This window comes from Monocercomonoides exilis (genome assembly GCF_001643675.1).
Source record: "Monocercomonoides exilis strain PA203 chromosome Unknown scaffold48-729018, whole genome shotgun sequence".
Classification (NCBI taxonomy): Eukaryota; Preaxostyla; order Oxymonadida; family Polymastigidae; genus Monocercomonoides; species Monocercomonoides exilis.
In genome coordinates, this window is record NW_027150593.1 from 703,152 (window position 1) to 725,000 (window position 21,849).

The 21,849-nt window shown below is 36.3% G+C and overlaps 9 protein-coding genes across 9 annotated transcripts; 5 read left to right on the forward strand and 4 right to left on the reverse strand.

The window, feature by feature from the left end:
- Window positions 1-2,357: 2,357 nt before the first annotated feature.
- Window positions 2,358-2,714, forward strand: MONOS_11248 (uncharacterized protein; the record flags this gene model as incomplete). The annotated part of the gene is made up of 1 exon (XM_067863762.1): window positions 2,358-2,714. The coding sequence occupies one exon, from the start codon at window positions 2,358-2,360 to the stop codon at window positions 2,712-2,714; it is 357 nt and encodes a 118-aa protein (XP_067721310.1).
- A 46-nt stretch (window positions 2,715-2,760) lies between these two features.
- On the reverse strand, window positions 2,761-3,189 carry MONOS_11247 (uncharacterized protein; the record flags this gene model as incomplete). The annotated part of the gene is made up of 1 exon (XM_067863761.1): window positions 2,761-3,189. The coding sequence occupies one exon, from the start codon at window positions 3,187-3,189 to the stop codon at window positions 2,761-2,763; it is 429 nt and encodes a 142-aa protein (XP_067721311.1).
- Window positions 3,190-4,551: 1,362 nt separating this feature from the next.
- On the reverse strand, window positions 4,552-5,374 carry MONOS_11246 (uncharacterized protein; the record flags this gene model as incomplete). The annotated part of the gene is made up of 6 exons (XM_067863760.1): window positions 4,552-4,613; window positions 4,693-4,847; window positions 4,902-4,933; window positions 5,058-5,112; window positions 5,167-5,268; window positions 5,337-5,374. The coding sequence occupies 6 exons, from the start codon at window positions 5,372-5,374 to the stop codon at window positions 4,552-4,554; spliced, it is 444 nt and encodes a 147-aa protein (XP_067721312.1).
- A 220-nt stretch (window positions 5,375-5,594) lies between these two features.
- MONOS_11245 (uncharacterized protein) lies at window positions 5,595-6,644 on the forward strand (the record flags this gene model as incomplete). The annotated part of the gene is made up of 1 exon (XM_067863759.1): window positions 5,595-6,644. The coding sequence occupies one exon, from the start codon at window positions 5,595-5,597 to the stop codon at window positions 6,642-6,644; it is 1,050 nt and encodes a 349-aa protein (XP_067721313.1).
- A 6,033-nt stretch (window positions 6,645-12,677) lies between these two features.
- On the forward strand, window positions 12,678-14,168 carry MONOS_15790 (uncharacterized protein; the record flags this gene model as incomplete). The annotated part of the gene is made up of 1 exon (XM_067868687.1): window positions 12,678-14,168. The coding sequence occupies one exon, from the start codon at window positions 12,678-12,680 to the stop codon at window positions 14,166-14,168; it is 1,491 nt and encodes a 496-aa protein (XP_067721314.1).
- Window positions 14,169-16,929: 2,761 nt separating this feature from the next.
- On the forward strand, window positions 16,930-17,404 carry MONOS_15791 (uncharacterized protein; the record flags this gene model as incomplete). The annotated part of the gene is made up of 2 exons (XM_067868688.1): window positions 16,930-17,119; window positions 17,283-17,404. 2 exons carry the CDS (start codon window positions 16,930-16,932, stop codon window positions 17,402-17,404), a joined length of 312 nt encoding a protein of 103 aa, XP_067721315.1.
- A 1,961-nt stretch (window positions 17,405-19,365) lies between these two features.
- MONOS_15792 (uncharacterized protein) lies at window positions 19,366-19,969 on the forward strand (the record flags this gene model as incomplete). The annotated part of the gene is made up of 2 exons (XM_067868689.1): window positions 19,366-19,513; window positions 19,719-19,969. 2 exons carry the CDS (start codon window positions 19,366-19,368, stop codon window positions 19,967-19,969), a joined length of 399 nt encoding a protein of 132 aa, XP_067721316.1.
- Window positions 19,970-20,464: 495 nt separating this feature from the next.
- MONOS_15793 (uncharacterized protein) lies at window positions 20,465-20,827 on the reverse strand (the record flags this gene model as incomplete). Its single annotated transcript, XM_067868690.1, has 1 exon — window positions 20,465-20,827. One exon carries the CDS (start codon window positions 20,825-20,827, stop codon window positions 20,465-20,467), a length of 363 nt encoding a protein of 120 aa, XP_067721317.1.
- Window positions 20,828-21,068: 241 nt separating this feature from the next.
- MONOS_15794 (uncharacterized protein) lies at window positions 21,069-21,800 on the reverse strand (the record flags this gene model as incomplete). Its single annotated transcript, XM_067868691.1, has 1 exon — window positions 21,069-21,800. The coding sequence occupies one exon, from the start codon at window positions 21,798-21,800 to the stop codon at window positions 21,069-21,071; it is 732 nt and encodes a 243-aa protein (XP_067721318.1).
- Between the last annotated feature and the right edge of the window lie 49 nt (window positions 21,801-21,849).

The following is a 21,849-nucleotide window of genomic DNA, read 5'->3' on the forward strand; positions in this document are numbered from 1 at the left end:
TACTTTCAAAACTTTTTCAACATTATAATTGATCAATAAATAAATAATTATTTGAAATGAAAATCAAATTCTTTTTAGCATTTTTTCAAGCAAGGAATAAATGGCTCGAAGAGGAGTTATCGTCAATTGTATCAACTATTAATGATCTTTATGAAAAACCTATTTTTGAAGCAGATCAAGATATTTTAAATGAGTTCTAGTGTAATTGTTTAAAAACGTTCTTTTGGAGTTTCATTTTCTTTCAAACAATTTTAACATTTACACGTGAAATGAAAACTTATTGCATTTCTTTCTTTTTCTGTGATTATCCTATTAATATTATTTATTGAGTGATATATGAAAATAACGATAATTCTTGTACGAAGACAAATAGATGACAGAAATTAAGTTTTGTTTTCAAAGTGATAACATTTAATAAATTTTTTTCACAAAATCTTTTTATTTTATAAAGAAGAATTTATCGATTATTGAAAAACAAATATAACTATATTCATTAGAACTTGTACGAATTTTCCCTGCCGCACCTAATTGATTAAAGAAATTCGAATTTTGTCTGACTTTTTGAATGTGAATCAATCTCATCGGATGTTCCTAAATCTCTTTATGTCCGACATAGTTATTTTAAGATCACAACTTTTGATCATTCATTTTTTTCTTTCTTCCTTTCTAATACAACCATAACATATTTGTCGTTGAAATTTTGATATATTGTTGTGTTATTGATGATTTTCGCATGTGCAACCGATTTTTTAATTATTTTCTCGTTTGATTCGGTTTTTTTAGTGAACTTGTTGTTTCAGTTTTGTGTGTTAACAAGTTTTATTTTTAAAGTTAATCAAACTGTTCTCAATTCCTTTTCACATGTCTAAAGAATATATTGGCAAAATTTTTTTGAAAAGTGACATCGGATCAAAAATTTAACCCATCGTCATAAAATGATTTTCATTCCGTTTCCTTTATTCTTATTAAAAAAAAATTTCAATACACTTAAATGCTTATCAGTTCATAACAAACTTCTTTATGGAAAGATATATTTTGAAACAAATAATTATATATTAAATAAATTGATCAAAATTAAAAAAATTTGTTTCGCAATGAAAAGGAGTTGCATTTGCTTGAACCATCAATCAATTGCTGCATTGTGAATTGTTTATGGTATATTTCGATTATTTTTTTGAATTAACAAAAACACCGATTATTTTTTAAGTTTTTATTTTATCAGAATTTTTCAATGCTCAGAATGAATATCAAATTTCATGGAAGCAAATGCAGCTTGCACAAGTTGGAATGAACAAACAGATTGTCAAAAAATTGACGGTTTGCTATTTGTTTTTCAAAACGTTTAATTAATTTTTATTATTTCTTTTTTTGCGTATTTAATTTGAAGCAGATTTCTGAGCGCCTTATAAGAAAGAATTTGCGATATATAAATCCACAACAGATTCATAAGAAGATGAAGAAGATTTCTGCTGATGGTTGTGAAATGCCAGATTGAGACGATGTTTGTATCATCAATTTCAGAGAATCATGGAGACAGCAAGCAATGTGGAGAGTTCAGTGAACCTTATCAATCGCTGAATGTTGGAGTTCAACACATCATTCCTTCTCTGTACTCGAAGCTGTTGATCTTGGAGCAAACAGAAATTGTTGGGAAGTGTTATGTTCTTGATGTGACCATCCGCTCATTGCAATCTCCCTCAGCTGCAATGGTATATCTGAACTCAATCATTTCTGGCAATGAGGTAAGTATTCTCACAACTTCCGAGAATGTTCGAATTGAGAGATTGAAATTCAACTTTGGGCAGTCGTTTTCTAACTCTGAAAGTTTTTTTCCTTCGAAGAAAATGGTCAACTTTCTCTTTCGTTTGTTGATTTCTCTTTTTCTAATTCATCATCACCATCATCGATTTCTTCTTTTCTTCTTCTTATCCTCCTTCTCCTTCTCCTTCTCCTTCGCGTTTGCCTTCTTCTTCTTCAACTTCTTCTTATCAAACGTTTTGTTCAGGAATATGAAGAAAGAAAACTGTTGTATTCTCAATGTTTGCTGTATATTTGTTTCTTTCAACAACTTTTTGAAAGAAAATGAATGCGACAAGAAACAGGTGATAGAAGAGGACGAAAAAGGAAAAGAAGTTGACAGCTTTGAAGAAAATGTCATCAGGGAAATCAAAGCGTCGATTGCATCTTTTAAACATCCAAAAAACCTCAGCATGTTGTTTATTACAATCTCTTTATTTCTCGGAGCCTTCTCGTGCAATGCTGACGAAGTCAAAGAAGAAGATAATGACTTTATATGACAAGATATTGGCTCCTTCTCACTTCCAGCGCAATGTTATTGTGTCGTGGAACTGCACCACATGCTGCCCGTCCACCAGCGCAGCCCAAAGCAGATAGCCCCTTCCACCTCGTTCCTCCCCAGCTGCAGCCCCGCCAGCTCAACCAGCAGCCGCACCATCAGGAACAGCGCCCGCTACCCCTCTTTCTTTGCCACTGATGATCACACAGCCTACACAGCAGTTTCAGCCCAACCACTTCTCCCACCCTCACTTCTGCAGACAATACCGAAAGCTCTCTCACCTGGCCGTCTAGCACCGGCTTCAGCAGTGCTAGGTGCCGGCTCACCATCTTCACAACTGCGCAGTTCTCAGACTCCGTCAGAGGAGCCCGCCGGTCAGCTGCGTCGCACACATGCGGCAGCCGTAGGCCCAGCGTGAAGAGGTCGTCGAATTAGCACGCCTCCAGCACCGACGCAAACGATGGCTAACAGCAGCCAGATATTCTAAATACATCCAGATAGACCTGCAGTGACAGCACTAGTTGCATCGATAGATTGCTAACATACAGAAGAGACTCCAGCTCCGAGTGCGTGATCCCTCTGCACACTACTCCCAATGACGAAGATGACGCAGATGATGAAACTGATGGATCGCTGCAGCATATCGCATCATACAGCGCCTTCATCTCCTCCTTCCGCTTCATTGCCTCTGCCCGGAAGTAGTTCAGTAGAAACCTCAGAAACATTGACGCGTCCGCCTCTTTCTTCTCTGACTGTATTTTCTCAAACTCTCCCAAAAACGTCATGATTTTCTTCTCCGCTACTCTTTCAAGCACGATGCTGAAGAACAAGAAGAACGACAGCTTGTCTTCATTGAACTCCTCCCTCCCAAATTCCCCAAACAGCCACATCATTGCAATGTTCCACTTGAAAAGCTTCTCCCACGTGGATCATCACCTTCCTGATTGCATCACTTTTTATCTGATTCTCAATCGCCTCTTCGAATTGCGCATTCTGCTCTCAGATCATCTGCTCCTTCACTTTCGGAAGTTCCATTAGCATCTTCATTTTCCTTCTCCGTCTAGTTCATCTTCTGCTGCACCGTTGCATCTGATCTTCCACCACCTCCTCCACCATCGCTGTTTAATTTTGGCAAAAACTATCCTATCACGCGATAGAACACTTTTCGCAGCTTTTCAAGTTGTTATTTTCCTCAAAAATTCCGATATTTTATATTGACGATTTATAGTTTTTCAAATTTTGGAAATAATGTTGTTATCAAAAAAAGCAAATCTTTTCAATCTTTTTGATCACTCTTCCATTATAATTTCCAACGTTATTGTTATTCGAATTTATCTTTCTGAACACTTAATATTTCATTCATGGAACAAGATTTTTCATCTGAACAAATTTTTTCAATGTCGACCAATCATGATTTTTCTTCAAATATTTCATACGACTTCACTTCACCAAAACTGACACAAAGCAGCCCATACGATTGTCCATCTGAGGTATTTTGCTTTTTTTGAAGCTTGAACAAATTGATTTTATATTTATTTATCTATTATGAAAACAAAAAATCCTTATTAAATAGCTTTCTCTGCAAAATATTAATTATCAGAAAAAAGAAGAAATCGATACTCAAACTCCGGACGAAACCTACATTGCAAGAGAGGAAGTGTGCAAGAAAATGATGAAGCTTATGCAGCACTTCCTCTCTCCAACAAAGCAAAAAACCCCGCAATCACATCATTCATCGTTCACTTATTCCACTCCTCTTCGAGAAAGTACAACTTTTTCAGCCATTTTAACACCTCACAAACCAACAAAAATACTTCAACCTACTCTTGATTGTTTTTCGTCATCTGTTGAAAAAGAAAAAGAAAAAGTGAAATGTGAAAATGAAAAAGAAGAAAAAATAAACGAAAATAATGATGATAAAAGCGATTCAGATAATGGAATTTCTGAAGAAGATGCTGATTTCCTTGAGCCATCAAGTGATTCAGAAGAAAAGGGCTTAGAGGAAGATGAGATTGATTTTGAAAAAGAAAAATCGGAAAGGTTGAAGTTAGAAAAATATAACGAAACCATTTGTCAAATTCCATCATCATCAACTGACAACACAGAACATTCATCAAATCAGAAAATCATATCCATATCTTCTTCAAACTCCTCCTCTTCCATTAACCCTTCAGTTCCTTCTTCCTCTTCCTCCGCATCTGCCTCTGCCTCTGCCTCTTCCTCTTTTTCCTCTTCCTCATCCTCCTCATCCTCTTTCAACTACCAACCTCTCTTGCTCTCTCCATCACACGAATTCCCAACGAAAATGGACGCTGCACTGAAAAGAGTGGGCAAAGAAAAAGCGAAAGAATATCTGAAAATTAAAACAATGTGGTCCGAAGCAACAGCAAAGAAACATGCTTGGGTTGAACGACTATTAATGAAATACGCTGAAGAAGTTGAAGTCAAGCCCTGTCCGCTCACTCCGGATCTCGCCCGCGCCTTCGTTCTTTTCTGCGGAAAAGAATGCATGTATCCTTTATCGTCGATTGGATACATCATTGTCCCTTCCCTGAAAAGAATAAATATTGAAAAAAGAGGAAAAAGATTAAACAGAAAAACACACCTTGCAATGCGGGAAGCTATACGGTATCTTCGCTTCTCACGAAACGTTGAAAAAAATGTTATGATAAAAGAACCAGCATTAATCAAGGATGTTACAAGAATAGTCGAATTCATACCTTCGTCACTTGAATCAAAGGAAATGGAGGCTTCACTATACTTGGTAGCTGTCAACACAGGTGCACGGGCTATTACTCTGGCAAACGTGCATCTGTCTGATATTACAAGAGTAATAAAATCAGAAAAAACAAAGAAATTCTTATGCACACTTCGCTATAACCGAACCAAGGGCTCGGCAAATTGGAGGCATGAGGTAACTATAGAAGGACTGGAGGAGGAAGAAAGCGGAGACGACCCTGTTTATTGATTGTCTGCTTATCTTAATAAAAGATGTGGTATATCACTATCTGAATGGATGACCAGAAAGAATGAGGCAAACCTTGAAGAACTGCTGTGGCCTATCAGCACTGACTCCATGCGAGAACGATTCAAAACTCGAGCGGCTAATGCGGGTTATCCGAGGAGCCTCTTCTGCTTTCATTCCCTCCGCAGTGGCTATATTTGTTCGGCACTGATTAAATGTGGTGCAAAAGAAGAAAAGCAAAAAGTAATTTCAGAAAAAACAGCATTAATAGCAGGTTGGACACCTTTCAAATTGGCTCAGGCTGGTTACATTAAAAATGTGGTGAAGCGCGCAATGGGAGCCTCAAGGCTTTTCAGCCACGAAGAGGATGGCGAGAACGAGCCTATCATTGACGAAACGCTTCTTGAGTTGGAAACGTTTCATGGAATTTCATTCTCATTTGTGAGTGATGAGAAAAGCCCATATGATTCATACAAAGACATCGTGAAGGAAAGAGCGAGAAAGTTTTTCGGAAAGGAAGAAGTTGAAAGATGTTTGATGGAAAGATTTGTGAATAATGGATCCAAGAAATTGATAGAAGAGAACGAAGATTTGAAGATTATTGCAGAGAATAAAATGGAAAGTATTAATAAGAAGAAAAAAGAAGGACAAAAGAAAACATACTTTTACTCTATTGCTGCAAGAGTTGCACGTGTGTACATAAAGGACCAGCTTTATGTTCAAGGAAAGTCTCCGGTCGAAGTCGCAAATAATTTCTGCAGACTGGAAGAAAAGTCGACATCGAAAGCACCGATACATAATAGAAAGAGATACACAGAAAATGAGACAAATGAAACACCGTACGAAAAAAGAAAAAAAGAAAGAGAACATCTGATGAAAGACAGAAAGAGAAATGAAAAAAACAACCTTCGAAGAATTCGCTGGACAAAAAATGACGACACAAAGCTCATTGCTATGTTCAACGAAGGGAAAAAGACGAAGGAAATGATGAAAGCTTTTCCATATCGAGATCGCCAACATATTGACGATCATCTGCAAGTGCTGCTTGAAAAAGGAAAAATAAAAAGACCAGATTCAATTCCATTGTCAGAAATGATAGAAAATATTGAACGAAAGAAGGATGAGCCAAAAAAGAAAAGATCATACAGAAGGAAAAAGCACGTTCCAGATTTCGGAGAGTCCGACAGCCAGGAAGAGAAGCCAACAAAAAGGAAGAGGAGTGACGAAGAAAAGGAGGAGGATGACTCACTTGAGGAATTTGAATTGGAAATAATAATGAGAAAGTTGAAGAATACAAAGAGCAAGAGGTTGAAGAGAAGTGAAGATGGGAGTGAATGGGTACGTGTAGAAGAAAATGAAATCGAGGATGAAGAAAGTTTGTGAAAGTCGATCAGAGTTTATGATTGAAGTTGTTTTGCACATCACCATACACATTAATCAACAATAAATAATAAACAAAATTATAAACAAAGCAATTGTTAAAATCGAATGAAAAAAAAGAATTTCAAATTTTTTCATACTATTTATTGAGCTTGACATGGCATCTGCAGTATTGAATTGTTGAAAATAACGACCATTCATTGAAGTTGTAATAATAAGGATGCTATATCAACAAGTTCTAACATGAAAACAGTGATTATTAAAGAAATATATTAAACGAATCAAAAATCAAAAAATGAGGAAAATTATTAGATTATGGGTCAAGAGTTATTGAAAAAAAATAAAAAGATCAAAAGTTATTCAATCAATTAAAAATTCAAGAAAAAATTTCAAAATTTTGGACAAATACAATTTTTGGAAAAAAAATAATAACTCCAATAAATAATGTAAATGATGAAGAACAACATACCATGCTGTCAGCAGTTAGTGAAGTTTATAAACAGAAAAAACTGTGCGACCTGATTTTGAATCAACGAACTTCATTCCTACAACAGCATAAAAAAACTAATGAAGAAAATTTCTAATTTCGAATGGAAACATACTCATTTTTGTATATATTTTTTCTGTTAAAAATGAAGTTTGATATCTGAATTAAGAAGAATTATCTTTCTTTGAAGGGTTAATATTATTTTGTCAAAGACAAAAGAAAATCAAATGAATACGAAAAAATTACGAATAAATCCAACCTTGCTTCTCAGTCCGTGCCTGATTTTTGAGCGTTTAACAATCTACCTCGGAAACAGTTGAACTATCAAAAATGAGTATTTAACATTTTATGGAAGAGATCAAAAGCCAAAAATGAAATAATAAATGTTCACTTGGAAGTTTGAAATTCAACTATCATTCCTTTATTCTGAACAAAAATGTTTGTATATATGTTTATTTATTTTCAATAAGACAATATTTTTTAATTTTTTTCACAAATTTCCAAAACAATTTGAACATTATTGATTATTCGTTGATGTTGAAATGTTTGTGATTTCCTTTTCGACTGAGAAGTTTTAATTCAATCAAGGAAGGATATTCTTCGCAGAAAACAAATTTTTGAACTTCAGTTATCTTGAACGCTAAAGTCAAAAACCGATTATTCAATTTCCTGTGAAGGAAAAAAATTGGATTTATAATTTCTTTGGTATGATTTGAATTGAAATATTAAGTTGCATTCATAACAATGTAATTTTTCTTTTCTTTTTTTATCGTTGGAAAATCAGCATTGATCAATCGTGTGATAATTTTTTCAATAACTGAAAAGCTACTGAAAATAGGCTTGAATTATTCCAATGCAAAATGGAAATTACGTTAATAAATGCAAAACTTTGATAAACAAACAATTTCATCGAATAATTCCTTTGACTGATTGATTATAAATAATTTTTTTCAAAAGAAAGAGGTTTGGAGTTCAATTTTTGTTCTATTCATTTTTTCATCAATTTTTGTATGTTTTGCAAAGTTATGAAAGACAGATCAAGCTTTATTAAAGCTTATTTAACAAGTGATGCTTAAGAAAAAATAAATACATTATCATCTTAACGAAATATCATCATGATAAGTTCTCACTTGAAATATGGAGTTTGTAAATTTCCTTTTATGAATACAAAGATTGAGGTGAATGAATGCACTGCAACTTGAAGAAATGGAAAAGGTTTGACGTGTTTTTCATCTATGATCAATGATCTCTTTGTTTTCGAATGATAGAAGTTATTGAGAAGCGAAAGAATTCAGTCAGTTATTAACTTGTTGAATGTCAGATGATAAAATCGTGGAAATACATATGTTCAAGACAATATGGAGAGTGTTTTTCTGAAGAAATCGGAATCAACGTTGGATAACATTTGCAGAATTTCCAGAAAAGGCTTTCAATGAAGAATAAATCTATGTATTCCAAAAATAATTCATTATTCAGGAAATAAAGAGTTGAAGCAATAAGAATCATGTGATTTATGAACCGGTAATTTATTTTGTGAAATGTGAAAGCGTTTGTTTTTTCATAAGAACGAAGAAAACAAATGGAATTGCAATTTGTCCGTGCTGAAGAATGATAATTCCAAGATGCAAAATGGAAGATATGATAAATTGAAATGATGAGATGTGCTTGAAGTGTGAACTTTTCATTTTTTGTTTAATAAAATGAAGTTTTTTATATTTGAAGTGTAAGCGTTGTTAAGATAAGAAGATCGTAAATTTTCTTCGAAAAAAAAGAATTTCTAACAATTAATCGGGAAGAAAATAACAAAGTTTGTTGATTATTCTTTGGTTTTCTAAATTCATTTTGAATTAATGAATGAAAATTATTGTTTTTCAAAGAGATCATAATGACTGAAGCAATTTCTTATTTATTGGTTAAATGAATTGAAAATTTTTAATCCAAAAGATTATTTTCAATGGAAAACTTGATTTCTTTTCGAACAAAAAATGTTCTTTGTTAATTGCAGATAAGAACATTTTTATGTTGGATATTTTATTTTGATCGATGAATGCTCTTTCATTTATCAAAACAAAATACTCATTTTTGAGAAGTTTGAACTGATAATTTGTTAGATTTATTTGAATAAATGCTTTTTTGTTATTTGATCATTCTTTAATCACATTGAAAAAATATGAGAAATGTTAATTGTTTCATTCTGCATTTATTTCTTGCAAATACAAAATGAAACATTTAATATTCATTGTTTTCAATGAATCATCTACTAAATGAAATGGAAAAGTGCGGGCAGAAGTTTGAAACAGCGAAGATCGGAATCGGCGAGTTGAAAACAATGATGGAAATGAAGTTTTTCCAGAAGATGAATTGTTCCATCAGCTTGCGCGCGAAGGTTTGATATTGATTTATGATCTATTGTGCTTTTCATTTTCATGTTTTTACAAATCAGCTGCATTGGAATAAGAAGCTAAAAGGATATTAATAAACTGTTAATTCATTCATATAAGGAAGGGATTCAAACGATAAGTAATTGTGCTGCTAGTGTGGAAAGCATGCCATAAAGTATGATTAACGTGGAGGAATGTTGCTAACAAGTTTTGCAAAGCGGATACGAAAATGTGTTAAATCAGTAAATGAAAAACATAAATATGTTAGGTTAGGTTAGATACAAAGGCGACGCCTGCGTGTGAACAGGTCAGCAACGGGGCTCATGTGGACAAAAATCAATATTCTCGAATGATGCAAAAAAATCCAAGAAATTACGAAAAATTCCAAAAAATTTGAAAAAATATGTGTTTGTCAAGAAAATCTGATAAGACGATCAAAAATCGCATTACTAGGTTGCCCAACATCGGAAAGCTCCATCTGCTGATATTTATTCATCGAAAGAGTGTCTAATTGAAAGCTTGAATTTTTTCGTTTTTTCATATTTTTTTTTTTCTCACAAAAAGTTCTTCATTGAGAAATAATAGAAAACTTTTTTGAAAAAAAAATATTTGATCAAAAAAATACCACAATAAAAATATTAATCAAAACTTGCAAGGGAAACTCCAACAGGAACATTTAGCAACTTTTGATATTCAATTTATACATCGTTTGCTTTATTAATTAATATGTTATCCGATTTTCATTGTTTTTTTATCCAATTGTTATTCTGAGACAGCTCCTATAAACTCATCACTTTGTATGTTTTCTTTTGATATTACAAATATTTTCAAGTTTCCAACCTTAAATTGGAATATTTGATATGCTTTGTTTTTCGTCTCTTATCAATTAATAACAATAGAATTTCTTCTTTGAGTAATTTTCACGAAATATGATTCGGAATTTCACTAAGAGCCAGGATCGCCTGTGTGGTCTTTTATTATTTTTATTTGTTTTATTTTAATAATTATATTTGATTTTTCTTTTAGTGGAAGAGCAATGAATTACAAAGGTTTGTTTTTTTTTCGTTCATTACATTAATTTCACAAATCTTATATTCATTTATTTTGAAAGATAAATTCAATAAAAGCTTCGAACGGAAAAAAAAGAAGAATCGTTGAAAATAAGCAAGCACGCAGTCCTTTCCCCATCTCAGCCCGGCTTTTTTCTCTCCTCCTTCTTCGTATCTCGTCACTCCGCCTTCTTCTCCTTCTCAAATCATGCCTCCGCTTTCTCCTCTCCGCTTTTCCGAAACTTCCCAATCCAACATTTATGATAATGTGACTTCAACTCCAAGATTATCAACTCATTTTTATCCTTCAAGATCAAACACTCCTTCTCCTTCTCCAGCTTCTTCGAAAAACAGAGAAAATGAGAAAAATGGAGATGATGTTCCGTCTTTGACAGAGTGGTTGTTTCGTTTGACGAAAGAACCAAATTGTCCAAAAATCGACTATTATTCTTCAATCTTCAAATCTCTTCCTCCTCAACCTTCGCTCGATTCAATTCGTGAGTTTTATCACGTTTCCATATATCCCCGCCCTCTGTATATTTCTAAAAGTGAGGATTTGGATCAACTTTGTTTGGAAAATCTCAAAAAACAGGAAGAATTGGAGGAGGAAAATGCTTGTTCAAACGTGGAGGGGCAAAATGATACTGATAAAACTTCAAAATCAAATAATGACCAACAAGAATGCACGGAAGGAGCAAATGAGGAAAGAAATTTTGAGGAGGAGCACTTATTTCATGATGGAACAACTATTCAACTCACATCTGCCAGTGTAAGTTCAACAGATTTTTGTGAAAGAATGAAGGAGTTTGTCAATACAAAGAAAACAGAAACATCACACGAAATTGAAATGGAGGAGGAATTATCTGGAGGAGCTTTGAATGATACAGTGGTTGGAGCAACAAACATTTCATCAACGAAAATGAAAAGAGGAAGACCAAGAAAAAGAATTGCTGCAAACAAAAAATGCAACACAACATCTGCTCGCAATGAAATAGATTGTTCATTTGCAAATAAAAATGATAAACATCAAATGGAGAAGCAGATTGAAGGTGTTGATTGCATTTCAAATGAAGCAGAATGTGTGAACCATCAAGAAGAAAGTTCGTTCGGTTCATTTACCAAACATCAAAACCTGACACACAAAAAGTGCAAAAAAAGACAGAAAAGAAAAGCCAGAACAGATTCAAAAAGTTCAACAGAAAATGAGGAGGAGAATAAATTTGAAAGTTCAACAAACTTTTCTTCCACTGCACCTCTTCGCATTCAACCAAAAAGGATTTGCAAAAAAGCTTGTTTGGAAAAAATTGAAAGCATTTCGTTGGCAGAAAAAAGAAAGATTGTGAAGATGAATGATGGTGAGAGAAATGATGATAATTCTTCTTTTCAACATTCCGACAATGAAAATGAACAATGTGATGGTTTGAAGAATTCGAAAGAATTAAATGATGGATCAACATCAAAAGCACTCAAAATTCGATCAAGAAGGAGCCAAGAAAAGAAAGAGAAAAAGAAATTGAGTGATAGGAATAATTCTGTTCAACATTCAAAAGTTGGTCGTCCGAAAATGAAGAGGAAGTCAGTGTTGATGACAGAGGAAAACAAGCAACTCATTCATCAGAATTTTGAAGCTATTAAAGCAGAGAACAGAACATCAAAAGAGTCAATCTTATTCGATGACAAAACGAAAGAACCATTAACGAATATGGATATTTATGGAGTTTCAGGAGATGTATTGAGGCCTTTAAATTTACACACACCAGCTTGTGAAAATCCTGTAGACACTTCACCAAGAAGTGGTTACCAAACACCTTCAAAATTTTCTGTTGCGCTGCGAACATTTAGCATGGAAACTTTTGAACCTTATCTGCAAACAGGACTTCCAATAAGCAAAGAGAAGAAAAAAACACATGCTTGGGTATATGCAATGTTTGTTTCCTTCTGCAGAAAATTCAAGCATGAGCCTTGGCCGCTCAACATGGATGCTGTATACGGATTTATAAAACTGTTAGGAGCTGCTGTTGGTTATTCAATAAAAAGTTTAAGAGATTCTATTCTTCCCTCATTGTATTATATTTCATGGTATAGAACTAAAGAAATTGTTACGCAAGAAGTAAGAAAGATGGCATTGTTGGCAATAGCGGAAATTCAATTTCAAAGAGATCAGTTGTTTGACAATGATGAATTGGAGGAGTTTCAATGTGTAACAAAACACAAAGAACCGCTTATTGTTCGGGACTTGGAAAGAATTCTTTCTTGTATTCCAGATTGGAATGTGGAAAAGCCGAGAGAGGCTTCTCTGTTTCTTTTTGCTCTCGCAACGGGAGCAAGAAGTCTGACATGCTCTAGAATTCGTCTACGAGATATCGTGAGGGTGTTTTCCAAAGATGGTTCATCATTTGTCAAAGTTACTATCAATTTGGCATGCGGAAAGGGCATTCGAAATGATGATCACTGTGTCACGGTTGAAGGTGACATCAAAGAAAAGAACAATCTGAACGTGATATGGTGGTTGGAGGAGTATTTGGTGATCCAATATGGATTAACATTAACTACATTCGACACTTGGAATTTGGGTGAACTGGGATCTCATTTCCTTTGGGGAATGAGGAAAGGTGCAATGAGGGCTCGTTTGCAAAAGCGAGCGAAGCAAGCGGGCTACCCTGAACAGATGTTCGGATTTCATTCTTTTCGTTCCGGGTTCATCTGTTCAGCACTGTTGAAGATCGAAAACAACCCAGAGTTGAAAGAGAATGTTCTGGAGACTGCAGCGTACATTGCCAACTGGAAACTTGGTTCACCTGTGGAAATGCAATATGTTGACAGAACGACTCGAGGTACTATCGTGGCAAACAGATTGAACTTCCCAAGAGAAGTTCTTGAGGAGGATGTTGTGTTCAGCGCTGATCTGTCAGACCCTTCAGTGTTTCATAATATTGTCATTGGTGAAAGTGAGTGGAAAAGGGACTCAATAATAGACACATTCAACTTTTTTGTTCGGGAGGTTGTCAAATGTGCATGCAGAAAGTTTCACTATCCATACGTTCACTGCATCAAGTTATGTCGAATGGCTGCTGTGAGGTATCTGAAACTGTTCAACAAAGAAGCAAGGATGTCAGAAAAGTGGGTGCAGAAATCGAAGGAGTTGGTGTTGGAACAACTGAAGCGGAAAGGAGGTGATATCGTTTCAATCGGTACTGAATGTTTGTCAACGATAAAGGAATATCTCGATGGTACTGTGAAGTTGGAAGTGACTGGTAAGGAAATCAGAAAGAAAATCAGAGAAAGAAGAGAATGGAATTTCATCACAAACAATCCATCAAGAATGAGATGGTCTGCGAAAGAAACAGAGACTCTGGAATCGATGGTGCTCGATGATTGCGACTTTAAAAAGATCAGCGAAGTTCTTCCACATAGATCTGCAAATGCATGTCGTGACAGAATAAGAAACATAATCAAGAAGCAGAAAAGGCTCAATTTGTTACGGGAAAGTGGAGCGAATCAAATTCAAAGTGCTGAAGATGATGCTGAAGAAGAAGGAGATAATTTTTACGAAGCATTTTCAGATGAAAGTGATGGAGATCACGTTAAACCAAACGGTGATGAATACTAAATGTTTCAGTTATTTTCGTTAGAATTCTTTATGTCTGATACATTGAACATTCCTGTTGAAGGTTATCAAATGTTATTTTTTCAAGAATAACATCTGTCATTTACGCAAGAGTCGAAAAAGTCTGTCAAGTATTTTTGCTTTTGCATTCGACTATAAACAACTGTCATTTTATCACTCATTTTTGACATTTTCAATGAATAATTGGTTTTGTTATATTCATTATCTTTTAATTTAATCGTTTATTGACTTTTCATTCAGGTTTTTTGTTTTGTTCACTTGAAACAGGTTGAATTGGTTTTCAATTCAAACATTCAGTATTTTAATATATATTTCTCACTTTTTCACATTCCAAAAGTGAACTGAAACGAAAAGGAGTGTTTTATATCCATGAAATGGAAAATCTCTTACGAAAATGAAACTCTGAAACGAATAACTTGAAAATAGTACAAAAAGTTAAAGAAACGAATTTTCTGAAAACACATGTCCGTTTCTGAATTCGATCTGGTATGTTGTTTCTGAGTTGCTGCACTTTTTGTTTAAAAGATGCTGGAACATAATGATGAAATCTGTTATTTCTGTTGTGAAAGAATGAAAAACTCAGAAAAAAAGCAATTAGTGAGTTGAATTTCAAAATTTAGAACATCACAATGCGTAAAATGTTGTTCCGTGACTTTAGGAATGCATGTTTCATTCATGATTTCTTTTTGAATAATTCAGAAATCGAAAAATGAATTGAGAAAAATCATCAGTATCCTGCAGTTAAAACAAGTTTACAAACATCACGAACGTAAAGAAAAATATTTATAAAATAAAAATCCATAACAAATGAAACTGTATTGATTGAATTCGTTGAAAAACTCTCTTTTCACATTTTCAATTAATTAATTTTATAACATCTTGATCATCTTAATTCTTTTTTCTTATATAAGTCGCTGGTTATGTGAGAATACTTAAATCGCCACCAAGAATGGTTATTTTATGATTATTATCTATTGTTTTCTATTATGTATTGAATGAAATTTGCGGTTGTAACATAAGTTCATTGCTTTTTGTAGTTAAGAAAATTACTATCTTTGTAACAAGAGAAGCAGTTAATTTCATCACATACTATAATTTTCACATGTTTTTTTTCTCAAAATGAGATTGAAAAGGTGAACAAATTGTTCAGGACTTCTTATTTTAATAATCATTTCTGAAGCATATTTTCTTCGTTGGAAGAAAAATTTGAAGGTAATATTGATGAGCATTCAGTGATATATTCCTTTCATTTCAAAATTTTGCAAATCATTTTGAATTTTCGACACTTCATTCAACTTAATTTGAAAAATGCAAATAATAATAAACTAAGAAATTTCTGCTAATTCATTTATTTGTAGTTCAATCATCAAATAATTTAAAAATCAAAGAAAATATTTGGAATTGAATTGATTGCAGAACATTTGTTGTGAACAGATAAACCGGATACAGAGATTGTTGAACGAATTTGTTTGAGAGTTATTCAAGATGGAAAAAATCAGCGAAGTTGAGCATGTGCTTGAAGTTTTTTTTTTGCAGAGGGCAGTTCAGATGCTTTGGAAGAAAATGGTATGTTTGTAATATATGAGGTTGTGAGATTTCATTTATTCCAAACAGAATGATTTATTTAATCTTTTCCCTTTTTTCTTCTGCAGTTTTTCACAGCTTTTGCTTTTGTGCCTAGCCAGATTGAATCCTGCTCAGTCGTTTCTTTTCGTTGTTGAAGTCAGCGTTGAACGGTCTAAGCTTTGATGACTCGAAGAGCTAGCAGCATTTGAAGAAATCGAAGGAAGATACGAGCGGAGTGTTGAAAGCGAGTTGTGCGAAATTGTCGTTGTCGTGGATATCAAATATCAGCTGTTGAAAAAATTTCTGAAGTGAAGCTCAGTGGCCAGTGACAAACCTGTTAATAAAATCAAGTGAGCGCTCGCTGTTATCTTTGTCTTAAGGATGGAAATCTGATTGTTTTTCAGAAGGAGAATCGCTTTCTATTTCTTTCAATCTTCTTCTATTTGTTTTGTTTTCCTTCCACCTTTTCCATTTGGCTGAATTTCTATTAGCTCCTTCTTCACCTGACGAAACAACAAGCCATTCCCCAACAACAGCCCCAACATCGACTCCTGCTGTCTTGAAAGCATCGTATGCACTACGATGAGCGAATAACACCCAAACAGATGCCAATACATCCACAGACAGCTGAGAATACTCGAAGTGGATGATAACGAAAACTGCTTCCTCTGCATTTTCTATCTCTCGAGAAACGATTTTGTACAATTGATGATCAGAATTAACCTAGCATTTTCATTTGAAAGAAGGAAGACTGTCTTCTTTGTGAAGCTGCGATGAGGCGCGAACGCTGTTTAGGTGTGGTTGATGTAGACAGGATGGAAGAGAATGGGTGGCTGGTGATAAAAGCAGTAGAGATGGATGCTCTGAGAGAAGCAGATGTGGCAAAGGCAGCCGAAGTTGTAGTACCAGAAGAAGAAGAATAGGAGGAATAGGAAGAAAACGGATTGCTTCTAATTTCAGAAATTGGCTCTCCTGAATAAGAAAACCCAGTGAAAAGCATGGTTCAGTGTATTGCTGCTGGATGAGCGACCTTCGAGGAGAAATGGTGCTCAGAACGAAGTCGAAGGAGTTTGTCAGAGAAGACGACTGACTCCACGAGGAATGGAGCATGTGCAAAGGCTGAGTGTGCTGAGGAGCTGCATGAAACTGGGCGAATGAAAAGGAAGACAAAGCATTGATGGAAGCAGATGCAACAGCAGCAGATGATGATGATAGGACAGATGATGAATACGTGGATAATGATGTAGATTACAATGGAACTGCTGGTGTAAACGAACTTTACTGGAAGTCCAAGGCAAACCGAACCAAAGAGATGAAAGAGCCACGATATGTGCTGGTAAATGTGCTGCGCAGTTTTGAACCACGAGGTTAGTACGATGACCATGTGTTGAATAGCCTGATGAACGCTTCTTCATCTTAGTGAAGCGTTAGTGACGGCAGTGGTTCTTCCTTTTGTGCTTATTGCTTGAAACATCCTCAGAAATTGAAGTGTCTGATATATCCTGAGTATTGCTTGATTTGTGGAACAAGCTTACAGCTGTTGCAAATTCATGTGGAGCACCGATGATCATTTCGATATGAAAAGAAAGGAAGAAGGAAAGCTCGATGCTGACGGAGGAGATAGCGCGGATGCTCAGCAATCAAAAGTGTAATCTCATAATACTTTGCGCAGAATGAGAGAATTAGTGAATGTCACTTTCAAGAATGAATAGATTGCATTGCAGCACCAAGTTCTCACGATGGTTCGGAAGCAGGAGAGACAGAAGGAAATCTTAGGAAAAGGTTAGATATTTGTCAATGCGTGACTCATCAGAAACGACAGTACAACACCTGCAGAAGACGATCCAACAGGAGAGCGATTGAACAATTAGACGCTGGTTGTGGAGGAGACAAGGTTTGAAGGAGAAGTCAAATGGAACTTCTCCTGCTGAGAAAGAGATTCAGCTATGCATTTTTGAGCTGATGCTAAAGAAGACCCTGTCAATTGTTGCTCCTTTGGCAAAAACGCATTTAGCAAAAACAGACCATTTTGAGTAATTTTTGTCTTGCAACTGGTGAAACTTGCCTTTTCTGTTATCGATTTGACGAAGAGAACACAGAAGCTGTTGTTTGTGCTATTCTTTTTGAAGACAGAGAGCTTTTAGCAGCAGACCCTCCCTGGAGAATGCTCCGCTGCGGTAAGCTCTAGTCTGTGCGATCGACAGAACATGTAGGCGAAATGTGGAAGTTCGACGAGTTTTGTGCAGACGTCTCAAACACCGTTGTTGCAGCAGTCGTCGTCTCATTGTTCAAGCATCTTCTTCTGCATCCGCTTCGACTTCGACTTCTGCTCCTATTTCTGCTACTTCTTCTAGCTATTCCAAATTTTTAAGTAATTTTCGATACATGTGAAGCAACAAGAAATGGAATAATGCCTTGTTGTAAGAGCTGCTGACAAAAGACGAAGATAACCACAACCAAAAGCATCAAAACCTTTCCATCACAAGCAGAGCGAATGATTTGATTCCAGACCGAATCAAACAGAAATTGGAAAGAGTTTCTATTGGAAAGTGTGAATTCGACAAGGCGACGTAAATTGCTGAGCCTTTGGCTATCTGCACTGAAAGCGGATAAAGTTGACTCTGAAGTTATTGCTGTTGAGGAACATTGATTGGAAGAAGAGAGCGACGCAGTGCGATCAGCGGAGGAAGATACATCACGCACAGAGTCTTTCACTCTTCTTTTAATATTCTAAAAAAATATCATTCTTGCTGACAACAACCGCCCTGCTCTTCATTTGCGGAATGTGATCGCGATGACTATGGCTTGCTCCACCATTTCCGATTTCTTCCACATCTTCTTTGTCTTCTCCTTCTTCCACTTTGTTTTCACATTCCTCTCTCTCCAATTCAAGGAGTATTACTCACCTGTGCTGCAATTTTGAATCCCTTTCCATTATTCTCTCATGTGGTTCCCACAGAAAAAAAAGAGCAAACAAAAGCAGCGAACAGAACGAGATGTCTGTTGCATTCAACGTGTTCGCTCTAAATGCAACTTCTAACACAGTTTTGATGTACGCTGATACGATATTGCTGAAAGTTGAGTTGTGTCTGTAGCATTCAATGAAAAACGAAGACAAATGGCAGGGATTTACACGCAGATAGAACAGCAACATTTTCAGATTTGTTGCAATTACACTCATCAAAACATATTATTAAACTTTTATTTTCACTTTGAAATTGCGATGTTAACTCTTAGCGAAAAACTTTAAGAAATGGATGCTCTTAAAAGCCACTCAGAAAGAGAAAACATCTTTTTCTTTGTGAGAAGGGAAGAAGTTGATGAACTGCTATTGACGCTTTGCTCAAAAGAAGAAGAGTCTGAGGAAGTCGAGTTCCCTTCAAGTTCAGCAGCAGATTAAGAGAAAAAACAAGAAGAATTGGAAAAGGTGTTCTCATCGTCTTGAAGAACTTGTGAAATAAAAAGCGGGCGTTCGTTTGAATCTGTCACTAAAAGCGATGTTTGCTGTGTCATTAACAGAGCGGGAACAATTGCTTCGAAAAGCCGCTCAGGTGAAAGGGAAGAGAAAGGTCAGAGGCAGATGAAGGAATGGTTAGTACTCAATACCAAGAGAATGGGAAGGAGGTCCAAATGTGAAGATGGAAGAGGATGTTTGGAGAGAGAAGAAGGACGGTTTGGAGTGACAGGGAGGGAGGAAGATGTGGAGAGATGGAAATCTGAGTCAAAGAATGGTTCAGATTCTGGAGGAGAAGAGGGGTCTGGTTGAGTAGCTGAGTGCATTGATTGAGCTGAAGAAGAAGAAGATGATGACGATGAAATTGAAGAAGATAATGAATTCGGCTGAGAGGATATTGCAAAAATTTGCAGAAGACAAATTAGAAACTGCTGAATTACCACCACTGTTGCTGTTGCCTCCATTGATCGGTGCGCTCTGAATTGGAGTGATGACATCCGAAAATCTCGCAGAAGAAGGAGAAAGAAGAGGCCTGGGTGTGCTTGAAGGTGCTGGAATCGAAACAGTCAGTGGCTGGTTGGACTGCACAGGCTGCGCAGAGCTTCCAGAGGAAACTAATCTTTCGCTATTGGATGAAGAAGATGAGGTTGTTCCCGAATTGACTGATGTTTGCGAGAATGAAAGAGTATTTCTAGCAGAGTTTGCAGACGCGCGGGATGAAGCAGAGTGTGGGTGGGTGATTTTGTTTGAGTTTTGCGATTAGTGAGAGAAAGAGCCGTGTTTTTTGTTCTCTTTTCCCAAAGCTGCAGATGAACCTGAAGCAGAAGCAAAGGTTTTGGGGTCAGTTGCATTCTGTGCGTTGTTCAAGTTGATAAAGACAAAATTTTCTTCAGTGGGGAAAAGACAAACAAGACAATAATCATGATGAAAGGCGCAATGGCTGATGAAAACATCTGCAAAGCCTCGAACAGCTGTGAGGGTGTGATGAGTTCAGGAAGCAGCGAGGAAAGTGAATAGTTTGTTGAATTCGCATATTTGGGTGTGAGGAGCAGGTGGAAGAAAGGAGGATCGCTGGGAGAATTATCAGCCAAGGAGGAAGTCCTGTCTCTGTCACTCAATGGAAGCTGTATCTGAGGAAGTGAAGCTGTTCACTCTCGAAAAAAGACTTAAAACGCTCTTCTGCTTCTTCTCCTCTTTCTGAACTGTTTGTTTGTGCCAGCGATTCAAAATATTGCTCAAACAGATCTTCCCTTTCCATTCAGTTAATCTTACTGCTAAATCCATTGTTGATATTGTAGCAGTTGATATTCAGAGGCAACGGGTCAACCACACTCGCCAGTGCTTTCTGTCTCATCTGATGATGCGACTGCTGAATGAACTTCTTTCCCGTCGAGGAAACCTCAGCAAACGGAGGAGATGCAGACTTCATCGACGCATTCACAAGAACAGGCTGATGGATCAAGTTTTCATTGACAAGCAACTCGATTAGATCGTCCTCAGATGTTTCTATGTTGTTGCTGTAGTTGGCAGTGACATTTGAAGCCTTAATGTTCAGCACAGCTGTCACATCCCTCTTAAGAAACGAGCTATTCATCCTGTTTATTCCATTCCCTCCTCTCATACTCCTCGTGTGTCAAACAAGGTGCAGTGGAAGAAGAAGCAAATAACACATCCGGATGGAATGATTAACCCAAAAGAAACTGCTCCATAGTTTCCTGCGTTGCCACATGAAGCATCTGCAGCTCGCACACAACTGCTCAACACGCTGCCTCTCTCCTGATGTGGAAGATGGTGTTCTGTGGAGGGACCGCATTCCAATTGAAAGTCGTTGTGACTGCATCAAAGTGATCCACGTGCGGCTGTTAAAGCAGAGAAAACGAGCAAGACAGCAAAAACATGTGGAAGCGATAAGAAGTGCTAAGAAATCTTTCAGAGAATGTTCTCACAGGATGGAGCAGACTCGACCTCATGCGGATGGTTTTTGTTGAGCGCAGTATGGAGCCTGACTGGAACTTAGCTGACTTCTGCCTCCCCATTCCGCTCTGGGTGGAAGAATGGCCGGAGCTTGAATGCTGAGCAGCTTGTGTTGATGTTGGCGATGTTGACAACGTGGCCGAGACTGTAACTGTTGATGAAGCAGCCATTGCCAATGTCTGGATGATTGAGTGGTCACAGATCGACAAAGATAAAGGTGGCGTCTCCATCTGCTTTGAGTTCTGAGGGAGCAAGTCAGAAGATAGCAGAACAGCTTCTGAGAAACAAGTTGCATCGCCTGATGTGAGTGTCATTCCTTGTCGTGCTGCTGCGTATTCCAATTGTACAAAGTGCGTTTTGTATTCGTGGACTTTGTTTGGGTTGCTATGGGAAGGCTGCTGGGAGGAAGGGGAAGATTCAGAGGAAGAAAAAGAAGATGAAGAAGGAGAAAGTATGAATGATGATAACAATTCTGTTGTGGAAGATGAAGAAGAAAATAATGATGACGGAGGTGATGGTAATGGTGATAACGATGGTGATAACGATGATGATATAGGTGATGTTGCAATGAAACTTGACTTGCACGATTCACAACTTCTCCTCTTCCTCTTCCTTCTCATTCTCCTCTTCCTTGTTTTTCTTCTTTTGTTTCTCCTTCTCCTCCTATTG